At 17.6% G+C, this 17,861-nt stretch overlaps 1 protein-coding gene across 4 annotated transcripts in view; it reads left to right on the top strand.

Moving 5' to 3' along the window:
- The window catches only part of LOC108001549 (protein rhomboid), a 273,352-nt gene that overhangs the window by 71,863 nt on the left and 183,628 nt on the right, over positions 1–17,861 (top strand). For all 4 annotated transcript variants that reach the window (XM_062081488.1, XM_062081489.1, XM_062081485.1 and 1 more), the window contains one exon: positions 7,668–7,785. In XM_062081488.1, the coding sequence (XP_061937472.1) occupies positions 7,668–7,785 (118 nt within the window). The remainder of the gene's footprint in view (positions 1–7,667; positions 7,786–17,861) is intronic.

The raw sequence follows: 17,861 nt of genomic DNA, 5'->3' as shown, positions 1-17,861 counted from the left end.
TTATCTATATATTAATCTTACTTAATAATTCAGTACTTATATTTTAATATTTTTAAAAGAAAGAATTTAATCTATCTTATATATATATATATATATAAAATATCAAAGATCTTATAAGTGATTAACAATAACATTTAATCTACTTATATTTTTTATTAAAATCGTGATTTTTATGTTATCATTATTCTAAGAAAAAAAAAATAATTAAAATAATACAACATAAACTAGAATTATTAAAACATTTCATTAAAAAATATTTTGCAAAATAGAATTATTATTATTCTAAATTTTCAACTTATTTTATATAAAGAGTATTAATATATTCGTAGAAAATTTTTGGAGGAGCGGTTTTAGAATCTAAAACAAAAGTTATAAAATATATCAAAATATATAAAAATGATGAAATTTGATTAAATTGATTTATTTATTAAACAATTATTTATGTATAAACAATTAAAGATGAAACGAAACATAGAAAAAATGCTTTTGTCTTATACCATTATTATATTTTATTTTTGTTTCGCTTAATTTAATATAAATTTAAATTGCATAAAGAAATGTTCTCATTTATAATTTATGATATATTCTTTATTTATCTTATTAAATCGTATTTAATAATAAAAATTTATATTTATATTAATAATAAATTTATACTTTAAATTACTATTAGAAATGAGTATAAAATCAATAACATAATATTTTTATTTATTGTTATAAATGACTGTAATATTTATAATTTAATTTCTTCATTGTTTATTTAATCATTTAACTATAACATCTTTTACATTTAACATATTTTTTTTACAATAACCAGTAGCACTTGTAACATGTGACATATTTCATAGAAGAAAACCTTAGTAATTTTAATAAGATAAACAAAACGATTTACGATAAAGAAAAAGATATTTGTTTTCCTGTTACATAAATACATAGATGGTAACTGTAGTGCGATTTGTAGGTAGTACACAAATAAACAGTATCACGATTCACGTATCATGTACTATATGAACACTTAGGTGTTCATAAAACACTAAGTCGCATTTCACTTATGTAATCCCTTTTTTTTTTTAATATATAAAATAATACTCAATTTTATTATACTATCGTTAATATTTTTTATGTTTTTAGATTTTTGATTATTTCAAGTTTTTTTTATAAATTTATGTTAGATAATATAATTTTTATATCACGAAATTTAAGTCTTTCATTATCAATATAACATAATGATATTTTTAGATTTTTATATTAATATTTTATTTTGCATCATACTATATTATATTATATATTATTTTATTCTTTTATTCTTATTAAAATAATGTATAGAATATATATATAAAACATCTGTTGATATAATAATTAGTATATAATAAAATATATAAAAGTATAAATTGTTTCTTTCAATGCTTTTAAATTCTTTCTTTAAATACTATATTAAATATTATACTATATAAAAATTTTTTTTGCGTATTATTAACAAAAAAATAATTTTATTTTATCATATATATATTTCAATTATAATTACAATTATAATTATTTATATATTTTAATACATTATTTATTTTAGTATATTAAAAACCAATTCTTTCATTGTTATATTTTTATTCATAAATGTAACATGGCTTATCACATGACAACAAACTTATTATGATAAGTAACTTAAATGCGAAATCTTATTAAAATGTTAACAAATATTAACATTATTTAATTATAATTTAATTTCTAAATTTTTTAAAAGAATGCAGCCATTTACAAGGATCATAATGTTCGCATGATAAACATTTTACGTCGCGAAAGCTATATATCTTCCAGTTCTTTCTCTCTTCTCTTCATTTTGTAATTTCTTTCTTCCATTAATATCACTTTTTGACCTATTTCTTTTTGTCGCAGACCACCCCAGAACTTTTTCCATCGCTTTCTTGATCTCTGTATTATTCCGTAATTAGTCGTGGTTCTCATTTCTTTAATATCTGTGTCTTCTAGCCTTTCCTGTCTACCAGCTGTTTTCGTTCTGCTCTACTTTTTTCCTTCCTGTTTCTTTCATCTTTCCCGTTAATTCTTATCTCTCCTACGTTTTTCTATATTTTTTTTCCTTTATTTCTTCTTACATGTTTCCCCTTCTATGCTCCATATCCCTCTATAGTTTCTCTCTAATTGCTCTTTTCTCGTTCACCCTTGTTCAACCGTTTACTATCCTCACCCTGAGTCAATGGAAACACACAAAGAAAATAGTTTATTTCCGATACCATAAACGTGTTAGATTATGGATATATGAGTTACGGATCAATATTTCTTCTTCGTAATTATTCCTCGATACAGAAGATTACTATCGAAAATATTGGAACATCTTATGGTAGTATTTATTGTTCTATTTTTATATATCATTTTTATATTTTCAACATTGAATGAAATTATTTGTTAGAATAATAGAAAAATGTATAAAATCTAATTAATAATTTATAAAAATTAATCTTTAAAATAAATCTATAAAAAAATAATATCCTATAATAATCTATAAATAATAATATATAAAATAATAATATATAATAATATATAATATATAAGATGAATATTAATATTTTAAAAAAATATTATAAATCAGATTTTTCAGTTCATGATTTTTATTATATATATGAGAAGACATTAAATATTTATCAATTTTTCTTAAATATTATATATATGTACATTATTTATCTATGTCTTTATTTATCTTATTTCTTTTTGAAAAATAATACATTTGTATTTTTTTTCTATTGAATCTTTTATCCAATATCTTTAATTATTAAATATGTAAACAAATAAATATCTCTTGAAATTTATATCTTTTTCAATATTCTTCGTAATATATTCATATTTTTTTTTAATCTTTCCTTGCAATTTCATGCAATATTTGTATGACTATGAAAATGTCATTTCTATCAATTTACAATTGTATTATTTATGTCGCGTTCAGTTTAATTATACATCTATTATTGAAACTCTTAAATTACATTTTGTTAAATCAATATATTTCAATGACTAATAAGGTCAATTATTTTATTATTTTATACCATGAATATAATATAATGTTACATAAAATTGATGAAATTTACATTTTTAAAAATTTTGAAATGTTCTTTTAAAAGTTTTTTTATTAATTTAGTACAATTGATTACAGAAAAATCGAAATTAATTAAAAGATTCATAAACATTCATTTTTATGACATAAATAATATAATTGATATAAATGACATTTTAATAATTACACAAATATTAAAAGACTTTAAAAAAGAAAAAGAATATTCAAATTTTAATTATAAGAACTATTATTTTATGATTTAATTAGATATATTAGAATTTTTCTTTAATATAATTATGAGTACATACTATGAATATAATAATGAATATAATATAATATATAATAATCATGATAATGAATTTTTTTTAAAATTTAAATCTATTTGATAAAAAATAGAAAATCTTCTATTTTTTCAAAAAAAAAAAATAATCTACTGATTTTTATTATTATAAATCAATTTCTCGATTCGCAGATTTTACATTATAAAATTGAAATTTTTTACAATAATTTAATGTTCATTTTATTTATAAGTATTTAAAAATGATTAAATAAAATAAAATTGAATTAAAAGAAAGTGAAAACAGAAAAATAAAAAATCAAAAGAAAAAAAAAAAAGTTGAGAGTATAGAAATATAATATTGTATATGTCAATGTCAATGATGCAAAAACATTTATTTCAAATGTGCATGAAAAATTATGAATATCCATCAGATATTGAGATAATGAGAAATGCTATACAGCAAGAAATCAGTCATTGCACGAAAAGTGTTTTTCCTTTTCTTTGAAGTTGAACCGGTAAAATTAATTTCTCGTTATTTTGCTACCTCTGGCGACGATTAATAAGGGCTCGCAACTATTCCTTCGCGTGAAAATTGCTGCAGGCCAACGATTAGTTCCAGAATATCTCCAAGCCACATCGACAGATTAATTTTCAAATACCCAAGTGTCTTGCAGAAAAATGCTTCTCTTCTTAATGATTTAGATAATTTTTATAATTTCGCTCAAATAAATCCGTTATACAATCTCAAATATTAGTACAATCTCTGAATTTCATAGTCTGAATCGCAAATTGCAGATTTTTATAACTAAAAAAAATTTTTTTTTTTGAGATTTAATTTTTCATATATTTTATTATTTTGCTGTTGTTTTTATGAATATTTTAATATTCTTCTATCATATTTTATATACGAGTAACATCGTATCGTATCTCTCATATCTATCATAGTGAATACAAAACTATTCGTATTCTCTTTTAAAACGGAGTAATCTTTTTAAAATTAGACTAAATGATTTAAATTTTTCTGAAATATTAAAAGAATTAATTTATTACGTAATATGTAAAAAAAATTTTTAAAAATTGCTATGTCGAAATTATAAAGGAAAAAGTAAAATCGCGATTTTTAATTTTTATATTTTAAATTATAATGAAGATTTAGAATATGCTTTTTGTAAATCTAACAAAATTATATTCATATATAAAGTTTCGATTAATATTACTCTGAAACAATCGAAAATACTTTATATTTTTTCATTTTTTTGGCTTATAACTATAAATTAAAAAAATTTTACATTTTTTGATATTTTGAATTTTTTTATGAGTCGATTGATTTCAATAAATTTTTTTGAATTTTTATGTAATATATTTAGATTTACAAAAGCTATTAAATTTCAAAATAGTATATTAAATTTTATAATAAAATAGTTAATAAAAAAATAATTAAAAAGTTAAAAAATTTACTTTTTTCCCTTAAAATTTCGATTAAATAATAAGAATTTAAAAAAAAATTTTTTATATATTATCCAGTAAATAAACTAATTTTTCTAATATTTCAACAATATTCAAATTGTTTGATTCAATTTTAAGAAAGTTATTCTGTTTTAAAGAATATGGATATTTTTTTTATTCTATATATTCATTGAATTCATTGAATATTTATTTAATTTATTTAACAATAGATATATTTATGCTTTAAACATGATGAAGTGATCATAATTGTAACATAATATTGATATGAACAATTATATTATTAAATACATTATTATTGCATAGGGAAATAAGACTAAAAAAAGAAAATATTATATTTTGTGTATTAATCTTATATAAATTTATAGTTAAATAATTATTCAAAATAATTATACTTTATACTTTTTAATTTTTATACTTTAATATACATTTCATTATTGAAGTTTAAACAATACATATTAATTATTCATTGTTTGATTATCTTTATACTTATAATACTTCAATAAGAAATTATAAATAAAATAATAAAAAAAATAATAAATAAAAAAAATAATAAAAAAATTAATAAGAAGCTAGATAATTATTTATGAAAATTTAATGAAAAAGATGATTAATAATTCAATAAAAGAATATTTGACTAATATAATGTTTGTTAAAAATATACATGAAAAAAATAAAAAAAAAATTATTGTAATATTTTAATATTTAGGTTATTTATATGCAGTATTGTATATATATTACATATATATATGTAATATATTTGAAATACAATTAAACATGATATTCAATCAAGTTAATATTAGTATTTATTGTTTGAAACGGTAATATTTTTCTTATTGAATATTTTTCGCGGAAAATGTATCGATTTATAAAATCACTAATATTATATACAATATATAGATAGGATATTTTCAAAATTCGATTTTTTTATTATTTATTTTCTTAGCTACTGAATTTTTTATTATATATATAAAGTATTTTGCAAATAATTTTCCATTTTATTTTATTGTTTTTTAATATCAATGATTGTGAATTTTTCAGTATTATATATTTTTAATGTATATGATATAATATGATATGAATTTTGTAGTATCTCATCTCATTCCTTTATTATTTCTATTATTGATTTGATGTTATTATGTGAATATGTCAATATCAGTTCTAAATTTAATTAATTTAAAAAAATTGATTAAATTTTATTTTCGTTATAATATAATAAGGAAAGATATATATAATATATTATTTTTAATAAAAAAAAAAAAATAAAAAAAACAAAGTTAAAATTTGTAGAATAAAATTTTTGTATTTGAATTTCTATTTTAAAAAAGATTTTAGAAAAAAGAAAAAAAGATTTTAAAAATATGTAAATCTATTAAAGTTATCAATTATGATATAAATCTAAACATGATCAGAAATTTATCAGTATAAAATTTTAAATTAAAATATATCTAATAAATTTTTGAAATTATGATTCCTTTGAAATAACTTCATACATAATGATATCATATTGTTATTTTCATCTTACTTTTATCTTATATCCTGCTCAATTGTATCAAGACAAATCTTTTATATTAAAAGTATTTATTGATTATATATTATGCTTCAAAAATGAATTTATTTAAAATATGTTAAAATATAAATTTTTATTTTATTTTATTCATTCATTTTTTTCAAGTCTTTTTTATTTATCATAATAAAATTTTAGGAGAAGATAAATATGTAGATTCGAAATAAGCTTGGAATTTATCACAAAATTGTTAAAAAAAATAAATTTATACTTAATAAGTACTTTAATAAGAGTTTTTTATTTTGAGCAAGATCTTTTTTTTTTCATTTCATATAGAATTTTTATATCGCATAAAAAATAATTTTAAAAAAAATTTAAAAAAATGCATCAGAAAATGAGTTATTGATTTCGAAAATATACAAATATTATAAACAAAAAATAATTTCCTAGTATCAATCAATGGATAAAATATTGAATATAAATTTAATTCACAATAAAATAAAATTAGACTTGTTAAGATATGAATTTTATTATTTTTAAAAGATACAAATGATTTTGACAAAATTATTTTTATTAATATAATAAAAATAATATAGAATATAATGGAATATTATATTAAATAATAAATGTGAATATGCTTATTTATTTTCATTATAAATTAATTATAATTAACTATGCATAGTATATCTATATATCTATATTTAAATATACTTACACATTATAAGCGATAAGTAATATAATATAATCATTTATATTATTTTTTTCATCACTAAAATTGTTTTTTAAAACTATTTTAAATATATTTTTCAAAATACGTATTATTAATATGTTATATTTGTTATAATATTCATAAAAAAATTTTTAAATGATAATTTGATATGAAAAAATTTCTAGAATGATACTTTTTAAAAAAAGCAAAAAAATTTATTAATTAATTTTTAATTAATTATTTTTAATATATATTTATATTTTATATTTATTAATAAACTATTGTCGTTCATTTATTGTCACATTTATCTCAACGATTTTTTATTTAATGAATTAAATAAAAATATTCACGTAAAAAAATTGACAACTAAATAAAACAAGAACAGGAAAAAAGATTAATGTGAATATCTTATATTCACATTATATATATATATATATATAAAATTGAGGTGTTGATTGATTTTTTAAGAAAAACAATTGAGATGGTTACGTTAGGTAGGTAAATCTATTCTATAGGTGAGTATTTCTAAAATTGTATTCTAAAACTGTATTTTCATTCTTTAATCTTTATTATGAATATAAATACCAATCTTATTGTATGTATAAAAAGAAATAAAGAATAAGTTTAATAAAAATAATTTTCTTGGTTGCAGGATGGTCCGCATGATCGGCGATGAATTTCTTACGGAGGAAAGAGACCGAAAATATTATGCCGATCATTATAGGTGTTGTCCGCCGCCTCTTTTTATTATCCTCATCACCCTTGTGGAGGTTAGTAATAAAGGTTGTTCTTCATAATATATTCAACATTTTAATGCAGCTTTATAATTTGAAATTCGAGCTTTGATCACATTATGTGATCCGCTAGTTATTATAATGAATTTTTAATGAAAGTTATATAATTAAAAAATAGCCATTACGAACACAAAAGTACACTTTTAACGAAAACACTAGAATCGTGTTATGACTATTATTTATTAAAAATATTTTTAATATATGTGTTTCTTTTTTTCTACTATTATTTTTTCTACTATTATTTTTCTACTATTATTTCAGCGCCACTATATATTTCCATCTAGTTAATTTTATTGAATTAATGAGAAAATGTCAATTTTGTTAATAAAGAAATAAATCAATTTCCTATAATGTATCAATATAGTCATAAAAATATTCAATCATTTATGTATTTCATTTCTGTTTTTCAATATATTAAAATTTATTTTTTACAAAATCATGAATTTTTATTTGTCATTGTTACAGCAAATAAACGATTTTATAAGATAAATTGATTTTTCTTACGTTTAATTATTATAACAATTTATATTAATTATTTATTCAGACAAAAGGAATGAATAAATAATAAACTAAATATAAACTAATAATAATAAATATAAACTATCTTTATAACAATAGTATGCAAGCTATTAAAATTATTTATCTTGTTTGAATCAAAAATCGATATAACTTTTTCACCAACTCAATATATCGTTCCATTAATATCACAACGATGACGTCTTTTTTCATATTGCCGGTTGAAAAGGTACTTTTTTGGTTTTCACGTTGCCGCTTTAGCCACGTTATTAAATTTCCTTGTGTGAATTTGTTCTTACTCTCCAAGAAAGATGGAAAATGAGAATGTTGTGTAAAGCATGGTCGTTAATTTTGGTTTACATTATGCGGTCAAATCCACGAGAACGGCGTAAGTTTATGGGGAGAAATGTGTAAAATACCGTATAAATTGTTCGTATATAGGAATAACACACGTTACATTGAAGCACTTTTTCTAACTTTATTTTGTCTTATGATGTATGTAATGTATTTGGATACATTGTTGCGATACGATAACTGTATTATTTATATTACTTGTATTAAACAATTTCGTAAATGATATGGAATTTCTTTATTTTCAACTAATTTTCAAGAGTTATATTTATTTGATGAATGAAATTCTATTTCAACGTTTTTTTTTTTTTTTAAACTTTTTACATTCTCTTGGTTTCCAATATGAAAGAATAATAAAGAAACAAGATTATATAAAAATAAATGTTAAAATACTTATTTTTCTACATATATATTTGTAATGTACATTAACAAATATACGAGAAATTTATTTACTCATAATTATTTATCATGAAAATATTGATACATTATAATTTACTTATCAAATTGATAATTTCATAATTATTGTGAACTTTACAAAGAAACTTTAATTCTCATTGATTTCGTTTTTTATTTTAATTAATAAGAAAAAAGAAAGATATGTTATAAATGTATAATGATCTATATTGTTTTTTTAATTATATGATACATAAATATAGGAAAGAAATCAAGTGTTGTCATTGCGCAAATATTATTTAGTAACTATTTAATTATTTAATTATTTAATTATTTAATATCATATAAAAAATAAAAATAATATATAAAAATATAATTTTGTTATTATTTCATTTGTTATTATTACACATTAATTGTTATTAACTGCAAATTCATTATTAAAGTAAGATTCATAAATAATTAATAAATTATAAAATAAAAAACATTAAATTTGTGATTTTCATTATTGATTACAAGATTCGTATTATTCATGATTAATACAAACATTGATTAGTTATATATATCTATTGTAAATAAAACAGTATAATAAATTTTAGTAAAAGGAATAAAATTGTTTTCTTGAAATTTTTTTGATTGAGCACAAAATAACTCTATATTTTTTACATGTTGAATTTCTTTGATATGTATAATGATTTATAAAAATAATCATATATTATGTTATAAGAAAATTTATATTAAGAAAATTATTTAACTTATGATTTTAATGAAAGTTTGAATATAGAATATAATCGGTTATATATAAAATATTTTTTTTTTAGAAAATATATCTTTGGACGAATGAAATAAATCTCCAAAGTTTTAGAATTTTTCATACTTTAAATACATTAAAAAAATTTTTTTATAACAGAATGATAGAATGTTAAAAGTTAATTTTTTTTTACATGAAAAATTCTTTGTTTTATATCATTATAAAATTATATTTAAAAAATGAAAAATATTGAAATTTTTAGCATTAATTTAATCTTTTTAAAGTGATATTGAAAGAAAATTATTCTAAATATAATATATTATTTTTTATACTTGCAAACTTTTATCAAAAAATAAAATTTTTCTAATAAATTCTAGCATTTGAAAATTAAAGGAAGAAAGAAGAAAAAATTATTAATGTAATTATATTGAAATTATCTATAAACTCGATAATCATCTCTCATTATTCATGAGTTAATATTATTTAAATTGTTTCAGTAATTGTATAAAAAATTCATCAATTTTCTTATTTTTCGTAAAAATGATTATCTGATAATTACGCTTTCCGATAAGAATCTCGTTTGTATGATAATATACAAGGTATAATCATGTTCTTCCGATACATAGATATGATTGATTATTTTTTAACACAAGCATAATTCATATGCGAAGAATTTCGCTCCATAATACCACTGATGAAAATAAATAATGAATCGAAACTTGCGTCCCTTTCTCCGATTGCATCGACCAATTTTAGATAAATGCTCTTGATATTTCAATGAATTTTTAACAGGTTTTTTTTTTTTGAACAGGTATTTCAATGAATTTTTAACGAGAATATTTCACAATAATTTACTTTCATAAGCATCATCGTTTAATTGGAAACAAAATAATCGTTGATAATTAACTCGTAAGCAATAATTTTATAACATTTTGAATATTTCGTTTAAAAATTATTACTGAATTATTTACACTATATTCGTATATTTTCATTCATTTATTTCTCATTCTAAAAATTCTAAAAAAAAAGAAATTATATATAATAAGAAAAAAACAAAAAAACTTTATTTTCAAAATTCTATGATTTTTACTCTTGTTATAAACGTTTAGTTTATTGAATAAATTCACATATTTATATATCTTTTAAGAAAAAATAATTTTCAATCATAAAATCCATTTTATATTTTACTCAGATAATAAAGTTTTTCTACAATAATTCAGGTTAACACTGAAAATTTTCGATAATATTATATATATATATATATATATATATATATATATATATATATATATATATATATATATATATATATAATATATACATATATATAATAAATATTTAAAAAAAATTTAAATTTATTAAAAATTAAAAATTATATTACTAGATAATTTCAAAAAACATATGAAAATATCTTTCTATTAGTAGTATTCCATGTATATTTTACAACTCAAAAATATTTCAGATTGAATTTTTTAATTAAATTAATATTAATAAATATTAATTAATAAGCATTTAATATTAATTATTAAAAGAATTAATAAATATTTTTTAATTAAATCAAATTATTTAAATAAGATATAATTCTTGGATTTTTTAAAAAATTTTTTATAATTTTGTATAGAATGAACCATAAAAGATTTCGGATGTAGTATAAATATATATTTAATCTATAAAGTTTTTAGCTTTATCAATTTATGTTTTATGTTTTAGTATTTTATATATAATATTTGATTTATTTATATTTTTGAATTATATTGTATTTGTATTATATTTGTATTGTATTTGTATTGTATTTAATTAATTTGTATTATATTTTTGAAAAAAATATAAATTTATATATAAATTATTTAGAAAAACGTAAATTTATAAATTATTTTTGAAATATTTTTTTTTATTTGATAATATTATTTAAATTATTTATAATATTTAAAATAATTTGTTTAATATAAAATTTTTTTTTTATTATAAAAATTTTTTACATAAAATTATTATTCAATCATTTTGAAAAATAATATATAAATGAATTTGAATAGAAAAATATAGAATCCGAATATATTTGTATTTAATAAAATTTCATTTAATTTTTTTTTAATTACAAGAATTCCAAGAAGTAATAAATTTTTTTATAACGAATATAGAGGATGTCAACAATTTTATTTTATAATTATATAATTATCAATATTTTATGTCATATATATGAAAAATATTATAAATTTATAAATCAAAAAAATGAATATATATATTATTGTTATAAAATGTTAGAATGTTAATATATATTATTACATTCTACTGATAATTCTATTGATATTTATAATGTTTGATAATTAGTATATAATATAATGTTTGATAATTAGTATGTAATATATTCAAGAGATATCTTTAAAGGATTAATTTCTAACATTTTAGAGACCAAATTGATATACAAAAATATTGATTATTTATTCAGATATAAATAATTAAAATTTGCAATAGATAATAAAATGAGAATTCTCCGCCGTATCGTTATTTTCACTTCATTTCATCTAATATAAACTCAAATTGCTTATAACTTAATAAATTTTATTAAAAAATGCAAATTCTTAAATTATTTTAGTGGTAGAATTTATTTTTCATATACGTCATCTTATTAATAATCTTTATTTTGTTATTAATAAACATTATTATAAATATTTCAGTTTTCTTAATTTTCATAATATTCAAATGGAAAAGAAGAAATGATATTGAAAAAGTCATTAAAAAAAATTCTTAGAATTTATTATTACAATATTTTATAAAAAAAAATTCTTTGATATAAAATAACTGAAAAATAATTGCAAATATTATATATAAATGATATATTTATATCATTTATATAATATTATATTATTAATATATGATTCATTTTTCTTTTCAACGAAAATATAAAAATACGTTTATTTCTACAATATAGTTACATGATCGATATGTATAATATTCAATAATTATTATTCATAAACATTAATATATTGTTATATGTAAAAATTATTCAATATTGTATTGCATATGTACATATATATATATTATATGTATATTATATAATGAGAGGAGATATAATTTTGAAGGGCGATATTGATTAATACTCATTAGCGATAGAATTAATATATGATTCATATATGCCAGACATTATCAAATTCAGCTCGGATCTAATTAGAATTTATTGCACTCTGTATCTTTAATTTTTATATTTGATTCTATATTTTCTTTGTTAAACAATTAGTATCGTAATATATTTGTTTTAATATATTTTGCAATAAAAAATTTTCTTTTTTTAATATAAGTATTTTAATATTTATTTTATAATATTTCGAAGTATTTTTCGAATTAAATAAATAAAAATTCAATAAAAAGGAAAATAAGTGAATTTTCATAATAATGTTTTTTTTACACTGAAATTTGAAGAATGATAAAGAAATCATAAAAAACATAAATAAAATATCATAAAAAAACAGTATTTTTTCTTCATAGTTAAATAGTTTATGAACTATTTTAAATGAAATAAATGAAAAAAAATAAATAATTTCAATAAATTCCATCATTAATTTTAATTTTTTTTATTGAAAGTAAATTTAATTTTAATATCTAAATAATAATTTCTAAAATATATTTATATATTTTATTATTATTATTATTTCAGATATGATTAAAAAATTATAATTAATTAAAAATAATATATTAAAAAAATTATAAAAAATATAAATTTATAGATCTTTTTTCAAAAAGTCTTTTATTCAAATTATATAGAAATTAAACTGATTCGTTCCATCGAAATTAAGCATTCTATAAAAATCAGACATTCATTTTAGTGTAAAATAAAAAATTAATTTATAGTTTCATATCTGAATTGTTTACTTAGTTATAAATAACTATTATATTCGGTCAAAATAGAAATAAGTATATATTATTCTCAATCAAATTTGATGCATAAAATCATGTTGTTTATCATTACAAACATTAATTATCGTCATGATTAGAAAAAAAGATTGATTTTGAATCACTTTTTATTTTTTCGAAAAAAAAATTTATCTTTTTATTTTTATTACTATCTATATTGTCTTGTTAATTGCACCATTTCTGTTTTCGTTACTTTTCATTTCCTATTTTTTCTTTCTATCTTGCGCTTTTATTTTCTTATTCATCTATTTTTTTTTCTTTTTAGTGTTTAGTATTTCTATGTTATTTTTCTCGTTATTCCTATTTCTCGTTCTAATAACCTCCTTCTAATAGTCCTCTTTCGCTTTCGTCTATTTTTTTTCACCTCTTTCTATGTCGACATTTTCATTTGTACATTCTCGATTCTTTGTCGCATTTATTATTTGCGTACATTCATGTTTAAGCATACATTTGTGTTATGTAATACACCCATATTAACTGGTTATTTTACGGATTTTACTCGAGCATGAGCGCGAGATGAAAGAATAGAGAAGATTACATATAAGGATAGATTAATTAATCATTAGTAACATTGTATGTTATATCGCAAGAACATATAGAATAAAAAAAATAACTTTTATTATGTTAGTTATTTATTATTTCTGATACCGTATGTGATTGTATGTTGTTGGAGAATTATTAGCATTTATTGAAAAATTATTTAAGTAAATATTTTTTTTAAAGATTTTTCATATTATGCATGTTAATATAAATATTAAATCATTATTTTACAATTTATTTATTAAACTATTTTTTTTTATAATATTTTTTTTACATAAATAATTTAGATGATAAAGGATATTGAAATCATAATAAATGTTTCAGATTGGTTGATTAATAGTTTCTATATGTTTTCTTATAGTTTTTTATATTAGTCTTATAATCTGATTTTTTATTTAAATTTTTATGGTTTCTATAATGATTTATATTATTATTATCATATTATTGAAAACTAATTTTTATGTTTTGCTTAAACTTATAAGTATATTATAATTTATGTTTAATAAATAGAATATTATAATTATATTTCATAAATTAGATTTGTATTTATGAATAATTCAAATAACATTATTTTTTGTCTTATTGATTTAAAAGATTGAATCTATATTTTTAATAGAATAATTTTTTTCTTTCGTTCATAAGTCTTCATTTAGCCAACGTATTTCAAAAGCTTTGAAATTTCAGTGAAAATAAATTTGAAATAAAAATTCAATTCAATGTCGATTAGTCGATTAGCATTAACCTTCTTTTCCTTAATGAATTAATTTGATTAATTGAGCATAATATTATTAAATATAGATTTTGCTTTAAATTAATTATTTTGCAATTATTTAGCAAGTTTTGCATACAATTAATTTATTTTTTGCTATAATATTTATTTTAATTATTCATATTATAATATCTAATTTTATTATATTATTTCTAAACTTTTTTAAACTTTCTAAATTTTTTATTATTTTCATATGTTAATTAATGTCAAATTAATTAATGTCATTTTATTTATTTATTATTTATCATTTCATTATTTCATTTTTCCGTATTCTATTTTTTCTCTTAATTCAATTCCTTTAAACGAGTAATTAATGAAGCATTATTGTTTATTTCAATGATTCTTTCTTAATTAATGCCGAATTTAAATAAACTTGTCTTGTCTTTTTTTATATTTTTATATTAACAATCAAAATATTATTTGTATCATTTTAAAAATCCATAATGTTTTATGTATTAATGTTTTATGTATTATTATAATGATTAAAAATATTTTGTATTATAATATATATATAATATTTATAAAACTTAAAATTTAATTGGAGAATATTAAAAATCATTATTTGTTAATATTATATTTATATTATATATTTGTTAATATAATATTATATTATATAATATTATATTAATATTTAACTATAAAATTAATAAATATTAAACATATTGTCGAAACGAAATTGTTTAAGGAATTATTTTAACACAATATATATATATATATTAACAATACGTATCATTATACACGAAAATTATAGATTTTATGCTATTTAAAATTTTTTGTTTGTTCATGGTTTTCTAAAATTAAATATTTATCATTATCATTTATAATACTTTTATATTGAATTCTTTATTTAGATATATGTTCTTAATTTATTAATTGTTGCCTATTTTAAAAATGTTAATATCTAAATTTTGTAAAACTTACAAAAATAAAGAGATGATAAGTATACTTATAATACAAATAATTCCTATTTTTTAATGACTAGTAAATTTGTTGTACACAACTAACAGAAATTAAATAAATTACAATTAAATAAAAAAATAAAATTAATTAAACTATTTAATATTTCGAGATTTTTATTTTTTTGTAATTCATTATTTTAAATAAAATATAATATAAATATATTTTTATGTTTTAATAAGTTAAATAGCATAAAGAAATTGAAATTCTATTTACTTAAGAAAAAAAATTTATAATTGATAATTATTGATTATGATATATTGTCTTTAAATAAAATATTCAGTAATTAATAAATGAATTATTTTATGATATCAAAGTATATCGATATAATTTAATTCAAAGCATTCAAAAATGATTTAATAAAATAAAATGAAATAATGATTTAATAAATGCATTTATTTTCTAAATATTTAATTTCTAAATCTAATTTCTAATTTCTAAAGTGTTGTTATAGAAAATATTTATAATAAAAAAAGTTTTATTTTATATTTATAATTATAAATATATATATACATGTATAAATGTATAAATAATTATTAAATGATTTTTCTATCATTTTTTATAATCGAAATAATAATCAAAATATTTAACTATAAAATTAAATGGAATAATAAAAATATTAGTGGATTGCATATAACAAAAATATATTTAAAGGTAAAAAGAAATCAAAAGTTTCTTTAAAACAAATAGAGTATTGAAGTTTCCGCGACAACTTGTAAGCTATATAACAATGTGCAACTTCTTATGATAATAAGAATATACACTATATAATGTTATATAGATGCAATGGATTTATATGCAGTGTTTATGCATATTGTTTATGCCATAACTGTAGATAAGCATGCATGACTACTATCATATTTTGTAGCAATTTGGTAAATTTTTATCTGCAACCATATGATGTATCAGTGTCATGACTGCACGCGGCGTATCTTGTACTTTAAAACGCATGTTTGCTACTACAAGACTATTACTATACTTAGATTGAAGATATACTGACTTTCAGTTTGATGTCTTTCATAGATGGATACTTACATAGCTCTTTGTCCCTCTATCCACAAATTCCTCTTTAACTTCATATATAATTTTTTTAACTTATTCATAATAAATGACATACTTATACTGATATTTTACAGTTGTATTTTATAGCAATCTTTGTAGATGGACAACGTATGCTAATATTACTTAATAAATATGTTTTGTATCTATTATAAATTAAGAAAGTATCTTTTAAGAAATTACCGATTTTTATCTCTCAAGGTTTAATAGTTTTTGAATGCATATAAAATGGAAATGAAGAATATTGAACATAAGTGAAAAATCATAGATAAAAAAATTTAACATTTATTTTTAATCATGTATATTTTTTTTTTAATCATACAAAAGTATTGCACACATAATTTAAATTGATTCAAATATGGTCATGTTTAATATCATTTTTATCGAAAGATTCTCAGCAATTTGATTAAAAGAATTATATTTATAATTATAAAATAAAAAATATAAAAATTTTATCATTCATATTTTTATAATTTATTAGTAATCGATATAATATTGATCATAGATCAGAAATGCAAAAAAATAATCGAAAAAATAAAAATAAAGTAAAAATTATTATATTAGGAAAGATAATATTTTATTCTATTAGAATTATAAAGATTTTTTCTAAATCGATTATGCAAATAAAAAAACTTTATTTATCAAGAAAATTTAATAAAAAACTATATTTATTTATAATAATGATGTTGAGAATCAATAAAAGAATAAAATTTAAAGTTTATATAAAATCCAAATTCAATTTGAACTTTATAAAATCAAAAAGTTTGAATTCAGAATTGTACAAAATTTAAAATCCGATTTCACTTATTT

Source organism: Apis cerana, linkage group LG11 (genome assembly GCF_029169275.1).
Source record: "Apis cerana isolate GH-2021 linkage group LG11, AcerK_1.0, whole genome shotgun sequence".
In the NCBI taxonomy this organism is placed as follows: Eukaryota; Metazoa; Arthropoda; class Insecta; order Hymenoptera; family Apidae; genus Apis; species Apis cerana.
The sequence above is the reverse complement of the archived record's forward strand: the minus strand, read 5'-3'. Positions and strand labels throughout refer to the sequence as shown.